Source organism: Oncorhynchus clarkii, chromosome 7 (assembly GCF_045791955.1).
Source record: "Oncorhynchus clarkii lewisi isolate Uvic-CL-2024 chromosome 7, UVic_Ocla_1.0, whole genome shotgun sequence".
NCBI classification, from domain to species: Eukaryota; Metazoa; Chordata; class Actinopteri; order Salmoniformes; family Salmonidae; genus Oncorhynchus; species Oncorhynchus clarkii.
The window spans coordinates 32,855,317-32,879,977 of NC_092153.1; the positions used below are offsets into that span (position 1 = coordinate 32,855,317).

A 24,661-nucleotide genomic window follows, 5' to 3' on the forward strand; every position below is an offset into this window, starting at 1 on the left:
GGGAATTTGGGGAGAGAATTGCAGGATGCGTGGCTTAGTTTCTTTTGTTGAGCCCCGCAAATACACATGTAGGTCTATGGAACACTGGAGTCAGAGAATTTAAGGAAAAGTATCAATTTTTACAACCAAATCTTTATTTTTGACGTAAATGGCATGTTCTAGAAGTAACCAGACACCTTTCTTGAATGGTGGAAAAATGATTGAAACCAGTTCCTTGTTTGACCGCTAAGTTTTATTGGTAATATGACTCATACTGTGGTACTCTATTTGCCATTTGGTTTTCAACCTCATATAGAGTGATTTTCCTGACCTGCATGGCTCATTTCTTTCTTTAGAAGTTGAAACTTGTCATTTGATATTTCTGTAGGCTATTAGTATTGTTTGTTCTTTCATTATTAGTCCTCATTATTACATTTTTAGGCTATTCAAATTAGAGGTCGACCGATTTAATTAGGGACGATTTCACGTTCTCATAACAATCAGTGATCGGCATTTTTGGAACCCGATTTACATTTTTTAAATTTATTTTTTTACCCCCTTTTTCTCCCCAATTTCGTGGTATCCAATTGTTAGTAGCTACTATCTTGTCTCATTGCTATAACTCCCGTACGGGCTCGGGAGAGACGAAGGTCGAAAGTCATGTGTCCTCCGATACACAACCCAACCAAGCCGCACTGCTTCTTAACACAGCGTGCATCCAACCTGGAAGCCAGCCGCACCAATGTGTCGGAGGAAGCACCGTGCACCTTGCGACCTTGGTTAGCGTGCACTGCGCCCAGCCCGCCACAGGAGTCGCACGTGCGCGATGAGAAAAGGATATCCCTACCGGCCTAACCCGGACGACGCTAAGCCAATTATGCGTCGCCCCACGGACCTCCCGGTCGCAGCCCAGAGTCTCTGGCCCTTAATCACTGCGCCACCCGGGCCCCATGGCCGATTACATTGCACTCCACGAGGAGACTGCATGGCAGGCTGACCACCTCAAATCAAATCAAATCAAATTTTATTTGTCACATACACATGGTTAGCAGATGTTAATGCGAGTGTAGCGAAATGCTTGTGCTTCTAGTTCCGACAATGCAGTAATAACAAGTAATCTAACTAACAATTCCAAAACTACTGTCTTGTACACAGTGTAAGGGGATAAAGAATATGTACATAAGGATATATGAATGAGTGATGGTACAGAGCAGCATAGGCAAGATACAGTAGATGGTATCGGGTACAGTATGTACAAATGAGATGAGTATGTAAACAAAGTGGCATAGTATAGTATAAAGTGGCTAGTGATACATGTATTACATAAGGATACCGTCGATGATATAGAGTACAGTATATACGTATGCGTATGAGATGAATAATGTAGGGTAAGTAACATTTATATAAGGTAGCATTGTTTAAAGTGGCTAGTGATATATTTACATCATTTCCCATCAATTCCCATTATTAAAGTGGCTGGAGTTGAGTCAGTGTCAGTGTGTTGGCAGCAGCCACTCAGTGTTAGTGGTGGCTGTTTAACAGTCTGATGGCCTTGAGGTAGAAGCTGTTTTTCAGTCTCTCGGTCCCAGCTTTGATGCACCTGTACTGACCTCGCCTTCTGGATGATAGCGGGGTGAACAGGCAGTGGCTCGGGTGGTTGATGTCCTTGATGATCTTTATGGCCTTCCTGTGACATCGGGTGGTGTAGGTGTCCTGGAGGGCAGGTAGTTTGCCCCCGGTGATGCGTTGTGCAGACCTCACTACCCTCTGGAGAGCCTTACGGTTGAGGGCGGTGCAGTTGCCATACCAGGCGGTGATACAGCCCGCCAGGATGCTCTCGATTGTGCATCTGTAGAAGTTTGTGAGTGCTTTTGGTGACAAGCCGAATTTCTTCAGCCTCCTGAGGTTGAAGAGGCGCTGCTGCGCCTTCTTCACGATGCTGTCTGTGTGAGTGGACCAATTCAGTTTGTCTGTGATGTGTATGCCGAGGAACTTAAAACTTGCTACCCTCTCCACTACTGTTCCATCGATGTGGATAGGGGGGTGTTCCCTCTGCTGTTTCCTGAAGTCCACAATCATCTCCTTAGTTTTGTTGACGTTGAGTGTGAGGTTGTTTTCCTGACACCACACTCCGAGGGCCCTCACCTCCTCCCTGTAGGCCGTCTCATCGTTGTTGGTAATCAAGCCTACCACTGTTGTGTCGTCCGCAAACTTGATGATTGAGTTGGAGGCGTGCGTGGCCACGCAGTCGTGGGTGAACAGGGAGTACAGGAGAGGGCTCAGAACGCAACCTTGTGGGGCCCCACAAGTGAGTGCAGCAAGGAGCCATGGTAAGTTGCTAGCTAGCATTAAACTTATCTTATAAAAAACCATCTTAACATAATCACTAGTTAACTACACACGTTGATGATATTACTAGCTTGTCCTGCGTTGCAAATAATCAATGCGGTGCCTGTTAATTTATCATCGAATCACAGCCTACTTCGCCAAACGTGATGATTTAACAAGCGCATTGGTGAAAAAAGCACTGTCGTTGCACCAATATACCTAACCATAAACATCAATGCCTTTCTTAAAATCAACACACAAGTGTATTTAAAAAAAAACCCTGCATATTTAGTTAAAATAAATTAATGTTAGTAGGCAATATTAACTAGGGAAATAGAGTCGGGGTATATGCAGCAGTTTGGGCCACCTGGCTCGTTGCGAACTGTGTGAACCATTTTTTTCCTAAGAAAGACCGTAATTAATTTTCCAGAATTATGACATAACATTGAAGGTTGTGCAATGCAACAGCAATATTTAGACTTATGGATGCTACCCGTTCGATAAAATACAGAACGGTTCCATATTACACTGAAAGAATAAATAAAAAAAAATGTAATGATAGTTTCCAGATTTGACCATATTAATGACCAAAGTCTCGTATTTGTGTTTATTGTAATTGTCTATGATTTGATAGAGCAGTCTGACTGAGCGGTGGTAGGCAACAGCAGGCTCGTAAGCATTCATTCAAACAGCACATTCCTGCTTTTGCCAGCAGCTCTTCGCAATACTTGAAGCACAGCAATGTTTATGACTTCAAGCCTATTAACTCCCAAGATTAGGCTGGCAATACTATAGTGCCTATAAGAACATCCACTAGTCAAAGGTATATGAAATATAAATGGTATAGAGAGAAATAGTCCTATAATAACTACAACCTAAAACTTCTTAACTGTGAATATTGAAGACTAATGTTTTCATATGTTCTAAGCAAGGAACTTAAACATTAGCTTTTTTACATGGCACATAATTGCACTTTTACTTCTCCAACACTGTTTTTGCATTATTTAAATCAAATTGAACATGTTTCATTATGAGACTAAATGGATTTTTATTTATTTGTATTATATTAAGTTAAAATAAGTGTTAATTCAGTATTGTTGTAATTTTGCATATATATATATATATCTCGGGCCAATTTTAATCAGTATCGGCTTTTTTTGGTCCTCCAATAAGTATTGGCGTTGATAAATCATAAATCGGTCGACCTAATCAAATAACATTTTGAGATGGAACTCTGTCACATTCGTTATTTGATCAGGAGAAAGCCATGCATAAAATGATATTCATATCCTATCGAATGCAGAGAGAAGGGAATTTTTTTTGTTTTTGTTTTTAACAACTAGACAAGTGTTTCCTCGTTTTGGGGGTCCAGGGTCCCCCCTGGATAATTTAGAAGGATGGTGCTCTGTTCCAGTGACCTTTTTTAAAATGACATTCTACTCGAATATACATTTCAAATAAAATTATGCTGAAACCATTCAAAATATAATTTCCAACTCCAAATGAGGCCACTAACATATTTGCAAAATTATTTGTTTAAGTTATTTTAACGTATTGGACCATGCATATATCCTATGCATGGTCTGCACTGAGTGCTCTTTCCTTGACAGACTGACCAGGTGAATCCAGGTGAAAACTATGATCCCTTATTGATGTCACTTGTTAAATCCACTTCAATCAGTGTAGATGAAGAGGAGGAGACGGGTTAAAGAAGGATTTAAGCCTTCAGACAATCGAGACATGGATTGTGTGTGTGCCATTCAGAGGGTGAATGGCCAAGACAAAACATTAATGGTGAAACCATGCCACCTTGTGGCACACCAGAGGTGACCTCTGACCCAGGGCTAAATGTGCCACTTGCCATCACCCGCTGCAGCCTTCTGGTGGTGTAGCTATGGAACCCGGCTAGTAACCTGGCTAGTAACCTTTGACACAGTTCAATGTCAGACCGATGTTGCAGGAGCTTTGCGTGATCTACTCGATCAAAGGCTTTGGACATATCAGCAAGTAACACCCTCACCATTGTTTGTTTTCTGGAGTCTAGCTGTCAGCCAGGAGTGTGGCGGTAGTAGTGCTGGACGTTGGGAGGCAGGCATACTGATTCATACACTCAGATAAAACTTGGCATTTGTTTTTTTATAATGAAGCTCTACTAGATTTTTCCAAGGCATGAAGAGAAATGGGCCTCAAGTCAGTTGTAGTACATGGGTTTGACACTTCAGGTATGGGACACATGTTGGAAATCTTCCTGGCAGCAGGAACAGTCCCCTGCCAGTAAGAGGTGTTAACAATGTGTGTGATGACAGGGGCTAGATATCTTCTACATGCTCTTTTAGTAGCCAGGCTGGAATGCCATCAGGCCCACACACTTTACATGGGCTGAGTGTGGTCAAAGCTTGCTTTATCTGGCCAATGCTGCACAGCTCAACCTGCCTTGTAGGCATGGGCAGGGGGAAGAGGTGTGGTGCTTGTCCATGCCTCAGCAAAGAAGACATTGAAAACATCAGCCATGTCGTCACCTTCAAGCCCGGGCTCTGGCTGGGCCAGTCAAGGACTTTGAGACTTGTCCTGAAGAAACTCCTGCGTTGTCTTGGCTGTGTCCTAGGGGTCATTGTCATGTTGGAAGGTGAACCGTCGCCCCAGACATCTTAAGCGCTCTGGAGCAAATTTTCATCAAGGATCTCTGTACTTTGCACCGTTCATCTTTCCCTCAATCCTGACTAGGCTCCCTGTCGCTGAAAAACATCCCCACAGCATGATGCTGCCAGGTTTCCTCTAGATGTGACGCTTGGCATTCAGGCCAAATAGTTCAATCGTGGTTTCATCAGACCAGAGAATCTTGTTTCCCATGGCCAGAGTCCTTTAGGTGCCTTTTGGCAAACACCAAGCGGGCTGTCATGTGCCTTTTACTGAGGAGTGGCTTTCGTCTGGCCACACCATAAATGCTCGATTGGTGGAGTACTGTAGAGATGGGAGAACCTTATTCAAAACAACAAATCTCATAATTAAAATTCCTCAAGCATACAAGTATTTCACACCATTTTAAAGATAAAATTCTCGTTAATCCGGCCACAGTGTCTGTTCAAAAAGGATTTACAGCAAAAGCACCACAAAAATCCGGCCACAGAAAAACACAGCCATTTTTTCCAGCCAAAGAGGAGTCCCAAAAATCAGAAATAGAGGTAAAATTAATCACTAACCTTTGATGGTCTTCATCAGTTGACACTCATAGGACTTAATGTTACACAACACATGTATGTTTTGTTTGATAAAGTTCATATTTATATTTAAAAAATCGTGAGTTCACATTGGCGCGTTACTTTCAGTAGTTCTAATACATGCTGTGATATTGCAGAGCCACATCAATTTACAGAAATACTCATAATTAAACATTGATAAAGATACGACTATTATACATGGAATTAGAGAAATTTCTCCTTAATGCAACCGTAGTGTCAGATAAAAAAATAAAAACTTTATGGAGAAAGCAAACCATGCAATAATCTGAGTACAGCCTTTAGACAACAAAGCAGCCAAAAAGATACCCGCCATATTGGGTAGTCAACATTACTCAGAAATAGCATTTTAAATATTCACTTACCTTTGATCTTTATCAGAATGCACTCCTAGGAGTCGCAGTTCCACCATCAATGTTTGATTTGTTCGATAATGTCCATCAGTTATGTCCAAATATATTATTTATATTGTTAGGGCGTTTGGTAAACAAATCCAAAAGCCGTGTTCAGGTCACGCCGAACGTCATACGAAAAGTTCAAAAAGTTCCGTTACAGCCGCCCGTAGAAACAAGCCAAACTAAGTATGGATCCATCTTTAGGATGTTTTTAACATAAAACTTAATTAATGTTCAAACCGAGGCTGTGGCACTCTGCCAGACCACTCGCTCAAAGACCACTTATGAGCCCCTCTTATAGTAGAATCCTCAAAACAGGTTCTAAATACTGTTGACATCTAATGGAAGCCTTGGGAAGTGAAACATAACTAATATCACCCTGTATCTTCAATGGGGGCTGAGTTGAAAAACTACAAACCTCAGATTTCCCACTTCCTGGTTGGATTTTTTCTCAGGTTTTTGCCTGCCATATGAGTTCTGTTATACTCAGACATCATTCAAACAGTTTTAGAAACTTCAGTGTTTTCTATCCAATTGTACTAATTATATGCATATTCTAGCTTTTACAGCTGAGTAGCAGGCAGTGTAATTTGGGCACGTTTTTTTTATCCAAGCTACCCAATACTGCCCCCTACCCCAAAGAAGTTAAGAATGATGAGGCCACCGTGTTCTTGGGGACCTTCAACCTTCAAATGTTTTGGTCTCTGAGCTCTGCGGACAATTACTTCGACCTCATGGCTTGGTTTTTGCTCTGACATGCACAGTGAACTGTGGGAACTTATATAGACAGGTGTGCCTTTCCAAATCATGTCCAATCAATTACATTTACCACAGCTGGACTCCAAGTTGTAGACACATCTCAAGGATGATCAATGGAAACAGGATGCACCTGAGCTCAATTTGAGTCTCATAGCAAAGGATCTGAATATTTATGCAAATAAGGTATTTCTGTTTTTATTTTGAATAAATTAGGAAAAAAATCCTAAACCTGTTCACTTTGACCTTTTTATGGTGTATTGTGTGTAGATTGAGGAAAAACATTTAATCAATTTTAGAATATGGCTGTTACGTAACATGTAGAAAAAGGGAAGTGTACTGAATACTTTCCGAATGCACTTTGAAGGCACACAGTGTGCCTTCAAAGTATTCATACCCCTTATTCCACATCGTTACAGCCTGAATTCAAAATGGATGAAAGATTTTTTTCTCACCTTTTTCTCACACTACCCCATATTGAGTTTTTTTTTTTTTTTTTTTTATGTTTGCAAATTTATTGACAATGTAATACAGCAATGTGTTCAGTGCCATGCGACAGTATTCATCCCCGTTGATGTGCTTCCTATTTTGTTGCACTACAACCTGTAATTTAAATGGATTTTTATTTGGATTTCATGTAATGGACACACACAAAATAGTCCAAATTGGTGAAATGAAAGAACTTACATGTTTAAAAACATTCTACAAAATAAAAAAACGGAAAGTGGTGCGTGCATATGTGTTCACCCCATTTGCTATGAAGCCCCTAAATAAGATCTGATGCAACCGATTACTGTCAGAACTCACATAATTAGTTAGATTACACACAGGTGGACTTTATTTAAGTTTTACATGATCTGAATATCTATACACCTGTTCTGAAAGGTCCCAGAGTCTGCAACACCACTAAGCAAGGGTCACCATGAAGACCAAGGAGCTCTCCAAACAGGTCAGGGACAAAGTTGAGGAGAAGTACAGATCAGGGTTGGGTTATATAAAAATTGGAAACTTTGAACAGCCCATGGAACACTGTTAAATCCATTTTATTTAAAAAATGAAAGAATATGGCACCACAACAAACCAGCCAAGAGCGGGCCGCCCACCAAAACTCACAGACCAGGCAAGGAGGACAGAGAGGCAACTGAGAGGCAACAAAGAGACCAAAGATAACCCCGAAGGAGTTGCAAAGCTCCACAGCGGAGATGGGAATATCTGTCCATAGGACCACTTTAAGCCGTACACTCCACAGAGCTGGGCTTTATGGAAGAGTGGCCAGAAAAAAGCCATTGCTTAAAGAAAAAAAATAAGCAAACATGTTTGGTGTTCACCAAAAGGCATGTGGAAGAAGGTACTCTGGTCAGGTGAGACTAAATTGTAGCTTTTTGTCCATCAAGGAAAATGTTATGTCTGGCACAAACCCAACACCTCTCATTACCCTGAGAACACCATCCCCACAGTGAGGCATGGTGGTGACAGCATCATGCTGTGGGGATGTTTCTCATCGACAAGGACTTGGAAACTGGTCAGAATTGAAGGAATGATGGATGGTGCTAAATGCAGGGATATTCTTGAGGGAAACCTGTTTGTCTTTCAGAGATTTGTGACTGGGATGGAGGTTAACCTTCTAGCAGGACAATGACCCTAAGCATACTGCTAAAGCAACACTCTAGTGGATTAAGGGGAAACTTGGAATGGCCTTGTCAAAGCCCAGACCTCAATCCAATTGAGAATCTGTGGTATGATTTAAAGATTGCTGTACACCAGCGGAACCCATCCAACTTGAAAGAGCTGGAGCAGTTTTGCCTTGAAGAATGGGCAAAAATCGCAGTGGCTAGATGTGCCAAGCTTATAGAGACACCCCAAGAGACTTGCAGCTGGAATTGCTGCAAAAGGTGGCTCTACAAAGTAATGACTTTGGGGGGGGGGATAGTTCTGTTTTTTTGTCTTATATCTTGTTTGTTTCACAGTAAAAATGATTTTGCATCTTCAAAGTGGTAGGCATGCGGTGTAAATCACATGTTACAACCCCCCCACAAAAAAAATACATTTAACTCCAGGTTGTAAGGCAACAAAATAGGAATAATGCCAAGGGGGGTGAATACTTTTGCAAGCCACTGTATATAATTTACATATGTATTCATACTAATGAGTCAACACTTTGTAGACACCTTTTGGTAGCGATTACTGAGTCTTTCTGGGTAAATCTCAGTGCTTTTCATACCTGGATTGTGCAATATTTGCCCCTTTTTTATTATTGTCAGAATTCTTCAAGCTCTGTCAAATTATGGGTTGATAATTGCTAGGAAACTATTCTCAGGTCTTGCCTTAGATTTTGAAATAGATTTCAAATAAATAGAAGTCAAAATGGTAACTCTGCCACATTCACGGTCTTCTTGGTAAGCAAACTCCAGTAAAGATGTGGCTTTGTGTTTTAGGTTATTGTCCTGCTTAAAGGTGAATTCATCTCCTAGTGTCTGGTGGAAAAGACTGAACCAGGTTTTCCTGTAGGATTTTGCCTCTGCTTAGCTCCACCCAAAATGAAAAGCAGCCACTGCTGTTGGATATCCTCGCTTTTCGGAAAATAGTGTATGGCACGGCATATCTATGGCATCTAGTCAAAACAGTGTGCTTTTACCGGCATGCTGGTAAGTAGCTTGCCAGCTAAAAGTCACAACACCGCTGAAAAGGGGTTAGTTACCAGTATCCTTTTGCCACGTTCTACTTGAGTTATCTTACGGTTTGTAAACAAAGCCGTGTGATGCGCACAGCTTTAAGGCATGCCAAATACAGTGAACAAAAAATATAAACGCAACATGTAAAGTGTCCCATGTTTCATGAGCTGAAATACCCACAAAAAGCTTACTTTTAATGTTGTGCACAAATCAAATCAAATCAAATGTTATTTGTCACATACACATGGTTAGCAGATGTTAATGCGAGTGTAGCGAAATGCTTGTGCTTCTAGTTCCGACAATGCAGTAATAACAAGTAATCTAACTAACAATTCCAAAACTACTGTCTTGTACACAGTGTAAGGGGATAAAGAATATGTACATAAGGATATATGAATGAGTGATGGTACAGAGCAGCATAGGCAAGATACAGTAGATGGTATCGAGTACAGTATGTACAAATGAGATGAGTATGTAAACAAAGTGGCATAGTTTAAAGTGGCTAGTGATACATGTATTACATAAGGATACAGTCGATGATATAGAGTACAGTATATACGTATGCATATGAGATGAATAATGTAGGGTAAGTAACATTATATAAGGTAGCATTGTTTAAAGTGGCTAGTGATATATTTACATCATTTCCCATCAATTCCCATTATTAAAGTGGCTGGAGTTGAGTCAGTGTCAGTGTGTTGGCAGCAGCCACTCAGTGTTAGTGGTGGCTGTTTAACAGTCTGATGGCCTTGAGATAGAAGCTGTTTTTCAGTCTCTCGGTCCCAGCTTTGATGCACCTGTACTGACCTCGCCTTCTGGATGATAGCGGGGTGAACAGGCAGTGGCTCGGGTGGTTGATGTCCTTGATGATCTTTATGGCCTTCCTGTGACATCGGGTGGTGTAGGTGTCCTGGAGGGCAGGTAGTTTGCCCCCGGTGATGCGTTGTGCAGACCTCACTACCCTCTGGAGAGCCTTACGGTTGAGGGCGGTGCAGTTGCCATACCAGGCGGTGATACAGCCCGCCAGGATGCTCTCGATTGTGCATCTGTAGAAGTTTGTGAGTGCTTTTGGTGACAAGCCGAATTTCTTCAGCCTCCTGCTGCGCCTTCTTCACGATGCTGTCTGTGTGAGTGGACCAATTCAGTTTGTCTGTGATGTGTATGCCGAGGAACTTAAAATTTGCTACCCTCTCCACTACTGTTCCATCGATGTGGATACGGGGGTGTTCCCTCTGCTGTTTCCTGAAGTCCACAATCATCTCCTTAGTTTTGTTGACGTTGAGTGTGAGGTTATTTTCCTGACACCACACTCCGAGGGCCCTCACCTCCTCCCTGTAGGCCGTCTCGTTGTTGTTGGTAATCAAGCCTACCACTGTTGTGTCGTCCGCAAACTTGATGATTGAGTTGGAGGCGTGCGTGGCCACGCAGTCGTGGGTGAACAGGGAGTACAGGAGAGGGCTCAGAACGCACCCTTGTGGGGCCCCAGTGTTGAGGATCAGCGGGGAGGAGATGTTGTTGCCTACTCTCACCACCTGGGGGCGGCCCGTCAGGAAGTCCAGTACCCAGTTGCACAGGGCGGGGTCGAGACCCAGGGTCTCGAGCTTGATGACGAGCTTGGGGGGTACTATGGTGTTGAATGCCGAGCTGTAGTCGATGAACAGCATTCTCACATAGGTATTCCTCTTGTCCAGATGGGTTAGGGCAGTGTGCAGTGTGGTTGAGATTGCATCGTCTGTGGACCTATTTGGGCGGTAAGCAAATTGGAGTGGGTCTAAGGTGTCAGGTAGGGTGGAGGTAGGGTGGAGGTGATATGGTCCTTGACTAGTCTCTCAAATGTTTGTGAGCATTTCTCATTTTCCAAGATAATCATCCACCTGACAGGTATGGCATATCAAGAAGCTGATTAAACAGCATTATTACACAGGTGCATCTTGTGCTGGGAACAATAAAAGGTCACACAACACAATGCCACAGATGTTTTGAGAGAGTCTGCATTTGGCATGTTGACTGCAAGAATGTCCAGCAGAGCTTTTGCCATAGAATGTATTGTTCATTTCTCTACCATAAGCCACCTCAATGTAAAAAAAAACATTGCCCAGGACCTACGTCCGGTTTCTTCACCTACGGGATCGTCTGAGACCAGCCACCCGAACAGCTGATGAAACTGTGGGTTTGCACAACCGAATAATTTCTGCACAAACTGTCAAACTGTCTCAGGGAAGCTCATCTGCGTGTTCGCCGTCCTCACCAAGGTCTTGGCCTGACTGCAGTTCGAGGTCATAACCGGGCAAGTATGCTCACCTTCAATGGCCACTGGTACGCTGGAGAAGTGTGCTCTTCACGGATGAATCCCGGTTTCAACTGTACCGGGCAGATGGCAGTATGGCGTCGTTTGTGCGAGTGGTTTGCTGATGTCAACTTTGTGAACAGGGTGCCCCTTATGGTATGGGCAGGCATAAGCTATGGACAAAGAACACAATTACATTTTATTAATGGTAATTTGAATATACCGAGAGCGTGACATTCATCTGCCGCCATCACCTCATGTTTCAGCATAATGCACGGCCCCATGTCGCAAGGGTCTGTGCACAATTCCTGGAAGCTGAAAATGTCCTAGTTCTTCCATGGCCTGCATACTCACCAGAAATGTCACCCATTGAGCATGATTGGGATGCTCTTGATCAAAGTATATGACTGCGTAGTCCAGTTCCCGCCATTATCCAGCAACTTCACAGCCATTGAAGAGGAGTGAGACAACATTCCACAGGCCACAATCAACAGCCTGATAAATTAAATGCAAAGGAGATGTGTGGTCATCCCAGATACTGACTGGTTTTCTGATCCACACCCCTACCTTTTTTTTTAAGGTATCTGTGGCCAACATATTCATATCTGATTAGATTAGGGCCTAATGAATTTATTTAAATTGACTGATTTTCTTATATGAACTGTAACTCAATAAAATATTTTAAATAGTTTCATGTTGCGTTTGTGTTCAGTGTATTCAGTGATGGTGGGAACTGGAACACAGCTGGTCTCAGACAATCCCACAAGGGAAGAAGCCCGATGTGGTGGTCCTGGGGTGGCATGGTTACACATGGGCCGGTTGGACGTACTCCCAAATTCTCTAAAACGATGTTGGTAGAGAAATTAACATTCAATTCTCTCGCAAAAGCTCTGGTGGACATTCCTGCAGTCAGCATGCCAATTGCACGCTCCCTCAAAACTTGAGACATTTGTGGGATTGTGTGTGACAGTTGCTCATTTTAGAGTGGCCTCAGCACAAGGTTCACTTGTGTAATGGTCATGATGTTTTAATCAGCTTCTTGTTATGCCACACCTGTCAGGTGGATGGATTATTTTGCCAAAAGAAAAATGCTCAGTAAAGGGCTGTAAACAAACTTGTGCACAACATTTGAGAAGTTTTTGGAACATTTCTGGAATCTTTTTTTTAATTTCAGCTCATGAAACATGGGACCAACATGTTACATGTTGCGTTCATATTTTTTGTTCAATATAGTAAAATCAAGTTTGTTTCAATATAATTCAATTTGTTTTAGCAGTGTTGTGGACTCGAGTCACAAATTTGATGACTTGAGACTAGGCGCCTCAACTCGGGACTGACATGAGACTGATGACTTGAAATTATCTGGCCAAGGTTCTGTCATGTTGTCACTCATTTTGTGGTACAGAGTCTCAATGGATTACTCTCCACGCAGCCAGAGACCGTAGCCGCAGCATCGCCCTTCCAAAAAAAAACATCAAACAGATTGGCTAGTGAAACGCACACTCGGCCCTTTGATTGGACCAGCAAACTGGCATTCAACACAGGTCGGGTGAGCTAGCGAACAGATTGCTGATTTGCTGTACAGCTATAGGATCAGGTGCCTCACAAACTTCATTGTAGGGAGAGAGGATTGCCATAATTATTAAATAAATATGCAGCTCCAAAAATGGTTTGGTGATCAAGAATATTAACTATTTACTTTGTCAACTCACCAGCAATGGGACACCAAGCAACAATTACCAGCATATGCCTACTGGTCTTTTGGTATGTGAAAATTACTTGAAATAATCATGAATAATTTATTTACTTATGTAATTATTATTACTGTGGCGAAGATGCGCCATAAAGGCATGTCGCTTGCCAAACTCTCACCCGTGGAGAGTGCTTTGTTCTCTTGTTGAAATGTTTGCTGTTGATTTCACACGTGTAAATGCATATGTGGTGAATCTATATTCCATCTAATCCAACAATATTTGCTAGTGTTTCATTTAATTCGTAAACCTTTTATTGCAACACCTTTTTTCTGTTTCCGTTTTATTTCATTCAATGTATGGTTTACTTAGTTCATATTTACCAGGTTATGTCGGAGTTCCGTGTGTCTCTCCTATGTCTGTCATTCTGGTTGCATAATAGGAGTGCGCGTGCCTCTGTTCACAAAGAAATAGGCTTCGTGGCCTGGACACCATGCTTTGGTGTCAGTACATTGAATAAGAATCATTAAGCCTGATTTCAGGCGAATGTACCGATGGATGTGAAAATGGACTTTTTATATTGTAGAGACAGTTTATTGGTTGTAATGACCAATTTGGTAATTGTATGGTCCTGGAAGGGGCCAAGTGCTTACATGTACCTATTTGAACTCCTGATTTGGTTTTTCAAGGGGAGGCTGTGCAGTTTTGCCCTCTACCTGTTTCTGTTCCGATAGGACAGGTTACAGGGATAGTTCACCCAGATTAAAAAGGACATATTGGTTTCCAGTCTATGGACAATGTATGATAGCAATTCATGCTTTGGTTTAATTTCCATGGCATTGTTTCTGCATGCTAATGTTTTAGCATTTGTGGCTCAAATCCCATTCAAGTAATGGGACCGATATTTGCATTTTTTGCTCATCATGCACAAATCATCAAAGGATCGGGAATCTGTCACTTATAGATGATTTGAACATGATGTGTGAAAAATATCAGTCCCATGACTTGAATGGGATCTGTGCCACAAATGCTAAAACATTAGCATGTGTAAACAGTCCCAGGGAAACTAAACCAAAGCATAGATTGCTGTCATACCTTGTCCATAGTTTCCTTACACTGTAAGGAATTATTTTGTAATTTGGTTGAACTATCAATTTTAAGCCTGATAGTCTATTTATTTTTAGGTGATTGCCTGTGTACAGTCGTGGCCAAAAGTTTTGAGAATGACACAAATATTAATTTTCAAAGTCTGCTGCCTCAGTTTGTATGATGGCAATTTGTGTATATACTCCAGAATGTTATGAAGAGTGACCAGATGAATTGGAATTAATTGCAAAGTCCCTCTTTGCCATGCAAATGAACTGAATCCCCAAAAGACATTTCCACTGCATTTTAGCCCTGCCACAAAAGGACCAGCTGACATGTCAGTGATTCTCTCGTTAACACAGGTGTGAGTGTTGACGAGGACAAGGCTGGAGATTACTCTGTCATGCTGATTGAGTTCAAATAACAGACTGGAAGCTTCAATGGGAAGGTGGTGCTTGGAATTAATGTTCTTCCTCTCTCAACCATGGTTACCTAGAAGGAACAATGTGCCGTCATCATTGCTTTGCACAAAAAGGGCTTCACATGCAAGGATATTGCTGCCAGTAAGATTGCACCTAAATCAACCATTTATCGGATCAACAACTTCAAGGAGAGCAGTTCAATTGTGAAGAAGGCTTCAGGGCGCCCAAGAAAGTCCAGCAAGCGCCAGGACCGTCTCCTAAAGTTGATTCCGCTGTGGGATCGGGGCACCACCAGTACAGAGCTTGCTCAGAAATGGCAGCAGGCAGGTGTGAGTGCATCTGCATGCACAGTGAGGCGAAGAGTTTTGGAGCATGGCCTGGTGTCCAAGAAGGGAAGCAAAAACATCAGGGACAGACTGATATTCTGCAAAAGGTACAGGGATTGGACTGCTGAGGACTGGGGTAAAGTCATTTTCTCTGATGAATCCCTTTCCGATTGTTTGAGGCATCCGGAAAAAAGCTTGTCCAGAGAAGACAAGGTGAGCGCTACCATCAGTCCTGTGTCATGCCAACAGTAAAGCATCGTGAGACCATTCATGTGTGGGGTTGCTTCTCAGCCAAGGGAGTCGGCTCACTCACAGTTTTGCTTAAGAACACAGCCATGAATAAAGAATAGTACCAACACATCCTCTTGAGAGCAACTTCTCCCAACCATCCAGGAACAGTTTGGTGACGAACAATGCCTTTTCCAGCATGATGGAGCACCTTGCCACAAGGCAAAAGTGATAACTAAGTGGCTCGGGGAACAAAACATCAATATTTTAGGTCCATGGCCAGGAAACTCCCCAGACTTTAATCCCATTGAGAACTTGTGGTTAATCCTCAAGAGGCGGCTGGACAAACAAACAACCCACAAATTCTGACAAACTCCAAGCACTGATTATGCAAGAATGGGCTTCCATCAGTCAGGATGTGGCCCAGAAGTGAATTGACAGCATGCCAGGGCGGATTGCAGAGGTCTTGAAAAAGAAGGGTCAACACTGCAAATATTGACTCTTTGCATCAACTTCATGTAATTGTCAATAAAAGCCTTTGACACTTATGAAATGTTTGTAATTCTACTTCAGTATTCCATAGTAATATATAACAAATATCTAAAGACACTAAAGCAGCAAACTTTGTGGAAATAAATATTTGTCATTCTCAAAACCTTTGGCCATGATTGTATATGGCACTTTCACCATTGGGTCACCAAGACCTGTAAATAAATCTACACTCTGAGCACATCAACTTGCCTTGCTTTGTGCTGATTTCATGCCTGTTACAATTGCTACAAGGTCCTTATTTTACAATTTACATAATCAAAATGTGTTGTAGACAAAATAATGAAAAGGTATGTCTGTGAGCCTCAATAGACAGATTTGTAGTTGAACAAGTCATTGTATGTATAGAATTTTTTTTTTTTTCACGACTTGACTCAAGACTCAACCTGTTCTACTTGAGACTCGAACCTTGTGACTTTACTTTCTTGTGTCTCGAATAATAGTGACTTGGTCCCACCTCCTTTGTTCAGTCTGTTACACAAACTAACAATCACGGCTAACAGTGTCACCAAGCAAGTACCATTATTTAATTCTGTGCATCCATTGCTAATTGTTGAATCCTCAATAAAGCGATGCCCGTTCTATGACCTGCCCCTTGAAGGTAGACATTCAATCTGATGCCAATTATAGTAATGCTGTGTGTGGATTTTAAACTTGCTTGCATGAAATGCTTGCCTGTACTCCGAATATACAAACCATGCAACACCTCTAGGTGGTCCAAGCTAAAAAAGATGGGTCATATCCATTAGGCACCAAATGGACTGAAGCAGGGAAGGACTACCTGGATTCGCCAAATAACTGCTTGTTTTCATTTTACTACAGTGTGCCCTAATGATTGTTGTATGATTGTATACCCATTCCCTTCCAGGCGCCGGCTGCAGCTCAACCCCACGCAGGCCTTCTTCCTCCTGGTCAACCAGCACAGCATGGTGAGCGTCTCCACGCCCATCTCAGAGATCTACGAGCAGGAGCACGACGAGGACGGGTTTCTCTACATGGTTTACGCCTCTCAGGAGACTTTTGGATACTAGGGAGTGAGGGAAGTCTGGTCAAAGAGATAGGTGAGATAGGAGGCACAGGGGTACAGAGAGAGGCGAGCTGTGTGTGTTTCTATTTTGCCCCCCCAGATGATTGAGTTCCCTTAAGGATAATTAAACAGACACCACCATGTCTTTTCATGACACTAGTAAGTAAACAGGAACGCTATGTGCAACAGCTTCCCTCTTCCCCCCACCCCCTTATTCGTTGGAAGTACATTTCTATTAGGAGTCTTTTTTTTCCCTTTAGTCATAGGCTAGTGTTTTTGGCCCATTGGTTTTGATTTTATAGTTCATTATTTTATCTCCAACTGGGACCTGGTTTTTCAGATAGAGTAGAACACTGTTAGTGTTTTTTTTTATAGGTGTTGTAACACCTTTTTACTTACGTGGTCATAGGTGCTATTGCCTAAACCAATGGTTATTAATCTTGTCTTGAGTTTCCGCAATATTGACACAGCTTACCTTTCTGGCACAAGTCTGCCAAAAGTGCAAGTGAATTAACTACGCAACAAGACATGCAATTGCTCTACCATAGGCTAAGCCATCAATATCCCTGTACCTAAATCTGCTAGAGCATTGGGTATTTTAGGTTGTTCTCCCCTCTCCCTCCATTTAATTACTGTTTAATAATCAATCAGATTAATCAAATTTGTTTGTCTGTCACCTTTAGCAGTTGACTGGTTTCATGCGCAAGATGACCATCCGTACAGTCATAACAGGTAGTGGTGGGTATGTGTGTTGTGATATAAGCTAGTACTTAGAATTGAGTAGTGGAAACAGATGTATAATGTAGAAATAAATACGCTTCTTTGCACATATACATTTATACTATTATAATAAGACTCAGTATTGAAAATAAATAAATGACTAACACATTTGATTCTTTTGTATCTGATATTATCTCCTTTTAGAACACTGTTCTGTACGTATGCCTTTGATAAAATAACTTTTGAAACTATGGGTTTGTGATGCACTACATACCTTTCATGTTTTTTTTTGTATTGATTTTGGCAATAGATACACTTATTGTATTAAAACATTTATTTTTAGAACTGTTTCCAAACCAAAAACTGAAAATGTATGTTAACAATTGTGTGTGTATAAACCATAAAATACTGAAGTTGTGTTTATTTAAATTCCTCAATTGTAACTAATTCTAGGAGTATAGCATTGCTTCAAATTAATTTTAAGCATTCGCTAATGAAGCAATTTGAAATTTAAATGAATGGTTCTAGTAGTGGTAAACCAGTGTCAATGTTGAGTACAAATTAGGGGCAAGCAATAACAGCCTTCATATTACTGATAATCTGGGCAGATATATACATTTGCATAAAAGCAGCACCATCACCACGGGTGGATTGTATGGTGTGAGCAGTCAGTCAAAATAATTGTTTATTTTGTGTTTATACTTGTGGAAAATAAATTCTGATGGATATACTTTCCTTTTTTTTATATGGACATTCACTATTATTGCCAAGAATGTATTGGTGTATCTCTTTGCTGTACAGTGAGTGTCTTATTTTATTTTAAGTGTAATACTCTTTAAATCCCATATGTGTATACTCACCAATTGCTTGGTGTTAAGGATTGTGCTACATGTATAGGTAGCAAGGTACATACAATGCGTGCACAAACCATTAGGAACACCTGCTCTTTCCATGACTGACCAGGTGAAAGCAATGATCCCTTATTGATGTCACTTGTTAAATCCACTTCAATCAGTGTAGATGAAGGGTTAAATAATTATTTTCAAGCCTCGAGACAATTGAGGAATGGATCGTGTATGTGTGCCATTCAGAGGGTGAATGGGCAAGACAAAAGAGCCTTTGAACAGGGTATGGTAGTAAGTGCCAGACACGCTGGTTTGTGTCAAGAACTGCACCGCTGCTGGGTTTTTCACACTCAACAGTTTCCTGTGTTTATCAAGAATTGTCCACCACCCAAAAGGACATCCAGCCAACTTGACACAACTGTGGAAGCATTGGCGTCAACATGGGCTGCTAGCTATACCTATGTAGAGTCCATACCATGACGAATTGAGGCTGTTCGGGGGGAAAGGGGGTGCAACTCAATATTAGGAAGGTGCTTAAGTGTTCAGGTAATTATTTCATAGCGTCATCATACTTCTACAGATAACCATGTTACCAGCCTAATCTTGTGACCATAAAGTTGAAATCCACTGTTAGCTCTGGGGAAGCCCACTGTGGTAAGCTTGTCCAGTGCTAATACTTCAGATCCATAAATATGGCTAACCCAGCTGTTTTGAAATTGTGTAGAGCAGGGGTGTCAAAGTCAAATGGACGGAGGGCCAAATAAAAAAATCAGCTACAAGACGAGGGCCGGACTGTTCGAATGTTCATTGAAAATTTTTTAAATGACGCATATAGTCTAGTGAACCTAATTGAACCTACTGAAAACCTAACAAATATATTACAATATGATCAGATAAATAAAGCAATATTTTCTTATGGCTCTGTCAGTAATCTTTAATTTTCAACAGACACAAAAGACAAATTTCCTTTATATAAATATCCCCATAACATGAACATTAAATGAAAGAAACCGGTATTCAAGGCACCATCAGTAGACTATATTTTCTATTTTAGCAAAAGTGGGCTAAATTTACTTCAAAGAAAAAACAATAATAGCAATTTTCTATCATCCACTCAACTGAAATATTTTTAAAATATAATTGGATTGAAATACAAAAAAATAAAGTGCAAAAATCTATTAATCAAAAACAACACTTTGTTTAAGGAGAAGTAACATGCAGTGAAAACAAATATTAAATTTTAACTTTTAAACTTGAACTGAGTAAAAACTCTAAATATGTGATTGCACAGTAATGTTCACTTGTTTGAGGTTGAGGGTGATACTTGGTGGTGTCCCATCTTTTCCACAAGTTCATCAATGTTCGGGGTAAGGCTCTGAGCTGAAGAAATCCTCAGAATTGAGTGGAGGTGTTCAGCAGTAAGTCGACTTCTGTGTGATGTTTTGTTCAGGTTCATCAAAGAAAACAGTTGTTCACACAGGTATGTGCTGCCAAACATAGACAACGTTTGAGCAGCCTGGATGCGCAGCTGGGGCATTGTGCCGGGGAGGAAACGGGCGAACTCCGCAGCACCCACTGCCGCATATTTTGCCCTCAGTGCATCATTGCATTGGAGGTCAATCAACTCCATTTGGAGGTTTGGTGGTGAGCTTTCCACGTCAACAGCAAATGGGTTACCGAGCAGTTCCAACCTGCTTTTTTGTGCTTCAAAGTCAGCAAATCGGCGTCGAAAGTCAGCGGCAAGCATACCTATTTTATCAGCCAACTGTGTGCTCGGGAACGCACTGGTAGAGAGCTTCTCTTTCATGGTCTGGCAGCTGGGAAAGTGGCTCAAATTTTCTTTCCGCATCTGCGTCTCCCACAGAGTCAGTTTGGTTTTAAATGCCTTCACTGTACTGTACATATCAGAGATGACACGATCCCTACCCTGCAGCTGCAAGTTTATTGCATTCAGATGACTCGTAATGTCACACAGAAAAGCCATTTCACACAGAAACATTTCGTCTCGGAGTTGTGTTGTGTCTTTCCCTTTGCTGTCCAAGAACAGACAAATCTCCTCACGAAGCTCGAAACATCTTTGAAGCACCTTTCCCTGGCTTAGCCATCGCACCTCTGTGTGATAAGGCAAATCACCATGCTCCGTTTCTAACTCCGTCAGAAATGCCTTGAACTGGCGGTGATTCAAACCTTTGGCTCTGATAAAGTTAACTGTGCGCGTGATGATGCTCATTACATGCTCCATTTTCAAGGCTTTACCGCACAACGCTTCCTGGTGTATGATACAATGATAAGCTGTCAGCTCACCTGTCGCGTTTTCCTCTTGCATCTTTTCCCGTATCTTCGCCACCAGTCCGCTCCTGTGTCCACACATCGCAGGTGCTCCGTCGGTTGTCAAACCCACGAGTTTTTCCCAAGGCAGCTCCATCTCATTTACACATCTTGACACCTCTTCATACAAATCATGCCCCGTAGTTGTGCCATGCATAGGACGTAAAGCCAAAAACTCCTCTGTCACGCTTAGGTTGGAGTCCACTCCGCGGATGAAAATTGACAACTGGGCAATGTCAGAAATGTCGGTGCTCTCATCCACAGCCAAGGAATATGCAATAAAATCTTTTCCCTTTTTCACAAGCTGCTCTTTTAGATTGATGGACAACTGGTCTACTCTCTCGGCAATGGTGTTTCTGCTCAGACTCACATTTAAAAAGAGTTGCCTTTTTTCTGGGCAAACTTCGTCACAAACTTTAATCATGCAGTTTTTGATGAAATCCCCCTCCGTAAATGGCCGGGCTGATTTAGCGATCTCTTCTGCCAAAATAAAACTGGCCTTGACAGCAGCCTGGCCTTGTGATTTGGCTTTTTTGAACAGAGCCTGTCGAGATTTGAGGCCTCGTTTTAATTCCTCTGCCTTTTGTAGCCTTTGTTCCATGTCCATATTCTTGTTTTTGTCCGCGTGTTTCGTTTCATAATGTCGTCTCAGATTATACTCTTTCAGTACCGCCACACTTTCTCCACACAGAAGACACACAGGTTTTCCAGCTACCTTCGTGAACATATACTCCGACTCCCACCTTGTTTGAAACCCCCGGTTCTCAGTATCCACCTTCCGTTTTGCCATTTTTGATGGGTATCTGAAAGTTAATTTTACTGTGATGCTGACGACTGCTGTGCCAATAAATATTGAAATGAAGCAGCCTACTGCTCGGTGCGTCACCTTTGCATTGTGGGAAATGTAGTATTGGTGCGTGTAAAAGATCTGCGGGCTGCCGGCTTGCTGCGGGCCGGTTCTAATAATAAATCAAGATCATCCCAGGGGCCGTAAAAAACCTTCTTGCGGGCCGGATGTGGCCCGCGGGCCTTGACTCTGACATATGTGGTGTAGAGAGCTTATGCTGCACGCTTTTTAATTTCTACCCACACTTTTTAAGTTCTGCCCACATTTTCTATAGGATTAAGGTCAGGGTTTTGCGACGGCCACTCCAATACCTTGACTTTGTTGCTATTTTGCTACAACTTTGGATCATTGTCCATTTGGAAGACCCATTTGCAACAAAGCTTTAACTTCCTGACTGATGTCTTGAGATGTTGCTTCAATATATCCACATAATTGTCCTCCCTCAAGATGCCATCTATTTTGTGAAGTGTACCAGTCCCTCCTGCAGCAAAGCACCCCGCAACATGATGCTGCTTCACGGTTGGGATGGCGTTCTTCGGCTTGCAAGCCTCCCCCCTTTTCCTCCAAACATAATGATGGTCATTATATATTTTTGTTTCATCAGACCAAAGGACATTTCTCCAAAAAGTATGATCTTTGTCCCTATGTGCAGTTGCAAACCGTAGTCTGGCATTTTTATGGCAGTTTTGGAGCAGTGAATTCTTCCATGTGAGCGGCCTTTCAGGCTATGTCGCTATAGGACTCGCTTTACTGTGGATATAGAGCGGTATGACAGTTGCGTGGTCCCATGGTGTTTATAATTGCGTACTATTGTTTTAACTTCACGTGTTTGGAAATTGTTCCCAAGGATGAACCAGACTTGTGGCCCAACAATTTTTTTACTCAGTAAAAAAAAATGTAGACCACAAGTCAGGTTCATCCTTGGGAGCAATTTCCAAACACGTGAAGTTATCACGTTCATCTGTAAAAAAAACAATAGTACGCGATTTTTTTTCCTTTTGATTTTCCAATGATATCAAGCAAAGAGGCACTGGGTTTGAAGGTAGGCCTTGAAATACATCCACAGGTACACCTCCAATTGACTCAAATTATTTCAATTAGCCTATCAAAAGCTTCTAAAGCCATGACATATTCTGGAATTTTCCAAGCTGTTTAAAGGCACAGTTAACTTTGTAAACTTCTGACCCACTGGAATTGTGATACATTGAATTATAAGTGAAATAATCTGTCTGTAAACAGTTGTTGGAAAAATGATTTAGATAAGAAAGTAGATAACCAACTTGCCAAAACTATAGATTGTTAACAAGGAATTTGTGGAGTGGTTGAAAAACCACAAATGACTCCAACCTAAGTGTATGTAAACTTCCAACTTCAACTGTATGTGTGTGCATATATACACAGTGAGCACCATAATTCATTGGACAGTGACCATTTTTTTGTTATTTTGGTTCTGTACCATAGCACTTTGAGTTTGAAAGGATACAATGAGGGTGAAGTGCAGACTGTCAGTTTTAATTTGAGGGTATTTTCATACATATCGGATTAACCGAAATTATAGAAGCTTTTGTACATAGTCTCTCCCCCCCCCCTCCCCCCCATCAAAAAACATTTGGACAGTTTAACATAATGTAGAATAAAGTAATCATTGTTAAAATATTTGGTTGCATATGGTTTGCATGCAATGACTTCTTGAAGTCTGCAATGTATCGACATCACCGGACGCTGGGTATCTTCCGTGGTGATGCTCTGCCAGGCCTGTACTGCAGCCATCTTCAGTTCCTGCTTGTTTTGGGGACTAATCTCCTCTTCAGTATGTAAAATGCATGTTCAATTGGATTCATATCCGGTGATTGACTCGGCCAGTCAAGGATTTTCCCCCTTCGTTGCTCTAGCAGTATGTTTAGGGTCATTGTCTTAAGGCAGTGCTTCTCAATTATTTTCTTACGCCCCCCCTAGGAAGAAGTAAACATTTCGCGCCCCCCAACTCTCTGCCACGACTGTAAATAGTATAATTTGTCTATAAAATTGTTATAAGTACACCTCTGCATAACATTGTATCCTTATTAACATTAAAGAAAGAAATATAGATCAACTTACAAACTTTAATAACATTGTTTTTTAGTCTAACAGAAAATACTTAAAGTGCATCAATTTGCCTGAATTTTTTTTTTTTAAATGAAATCCTTATTTAAACTGTAAACATTTTTTGACCATTTGATACTGAAAAATAAAATTAAATATAATAATACATTCAAATTGATCAGCAACATTAACTCAGGAGCACAATATATGAAACACCTTGACCTATAAAACAAAAATGAATAAAACAATTTGTGCTGATTTTTTTTAAATCAAAATGAGGAAGTCAGGATTAATGGCTACAATGAGCACGTTTTGCAGAGCACCGTTTTTCGAAGCGGGGTTTGAAGTATGATACTGCAACTCTCAGCTCCTGCTCAATGTTTAGCTGGGACCTGTACTTGGTCTTCAGTGCAGCATCTGCAGAGACGCCAGTCTCACAAAGATAAGATGTGGCAAAAGGAAGAAGAATGCCCATGGCCCTCTGCCCTAAGAGTGGATACTGCCTCTCTACACTCACCCAGAATTCACTCAGTGTCTGTGATGTGAACCTCAGTCTCAATGTGGAGTCAGACATTATATCAATGAACTGGTCCTCCTCTGCAGAGCTGAAACCAGTTGGAGCTGGTGCATTGAAAGGATCTCTCACCCAGTCATATTGGGAACTGTTTTCATGGAAGTACTTTTTAAAGAATCCCATCAGTGATGAAATATGCTCCTTATAATATATGGAATCACTGAGGTGGCATCATTGTCAGTAGTGTCAACAAATTCATGCAGGTTCTCGAATGAATCAGTATTTCCTTCATCAAGTCGTCTGCCCCACATTGCAAGCTTTCGAGTGAAAGAGCTGATCTTGT

At 41.5% G+C, this 24,661-nt stretch overlaps 1 protein-coding gene across 1 annotated transcript in view; it reads left to right on the forward strand.

The window, feature by feature from the left end:
• The window catches only part of LOC139413204 (microtubule-associated protein 1 light chain 3 alpha), a 35,670-nt gene extending 17,233 nt beyond the window's left edge, over positions 1-18,437 (forward strand). Inside the window, exon 4 of the mRNA XM_071160320.1 lies at positions 16,824-18,437. Coding sequence (XP_071016421.1) covers positions 16,824-16,986 — 163 coding nt within the window. The 3' untranslated portion in view covers positions 16,987-18,437. The remainder of the gene's footprint in view (positions 1-16,823) is intronic.
• The last annotated feature ends 6,224 nt before the right edge of the window (positions 18,438-24,661 follow it).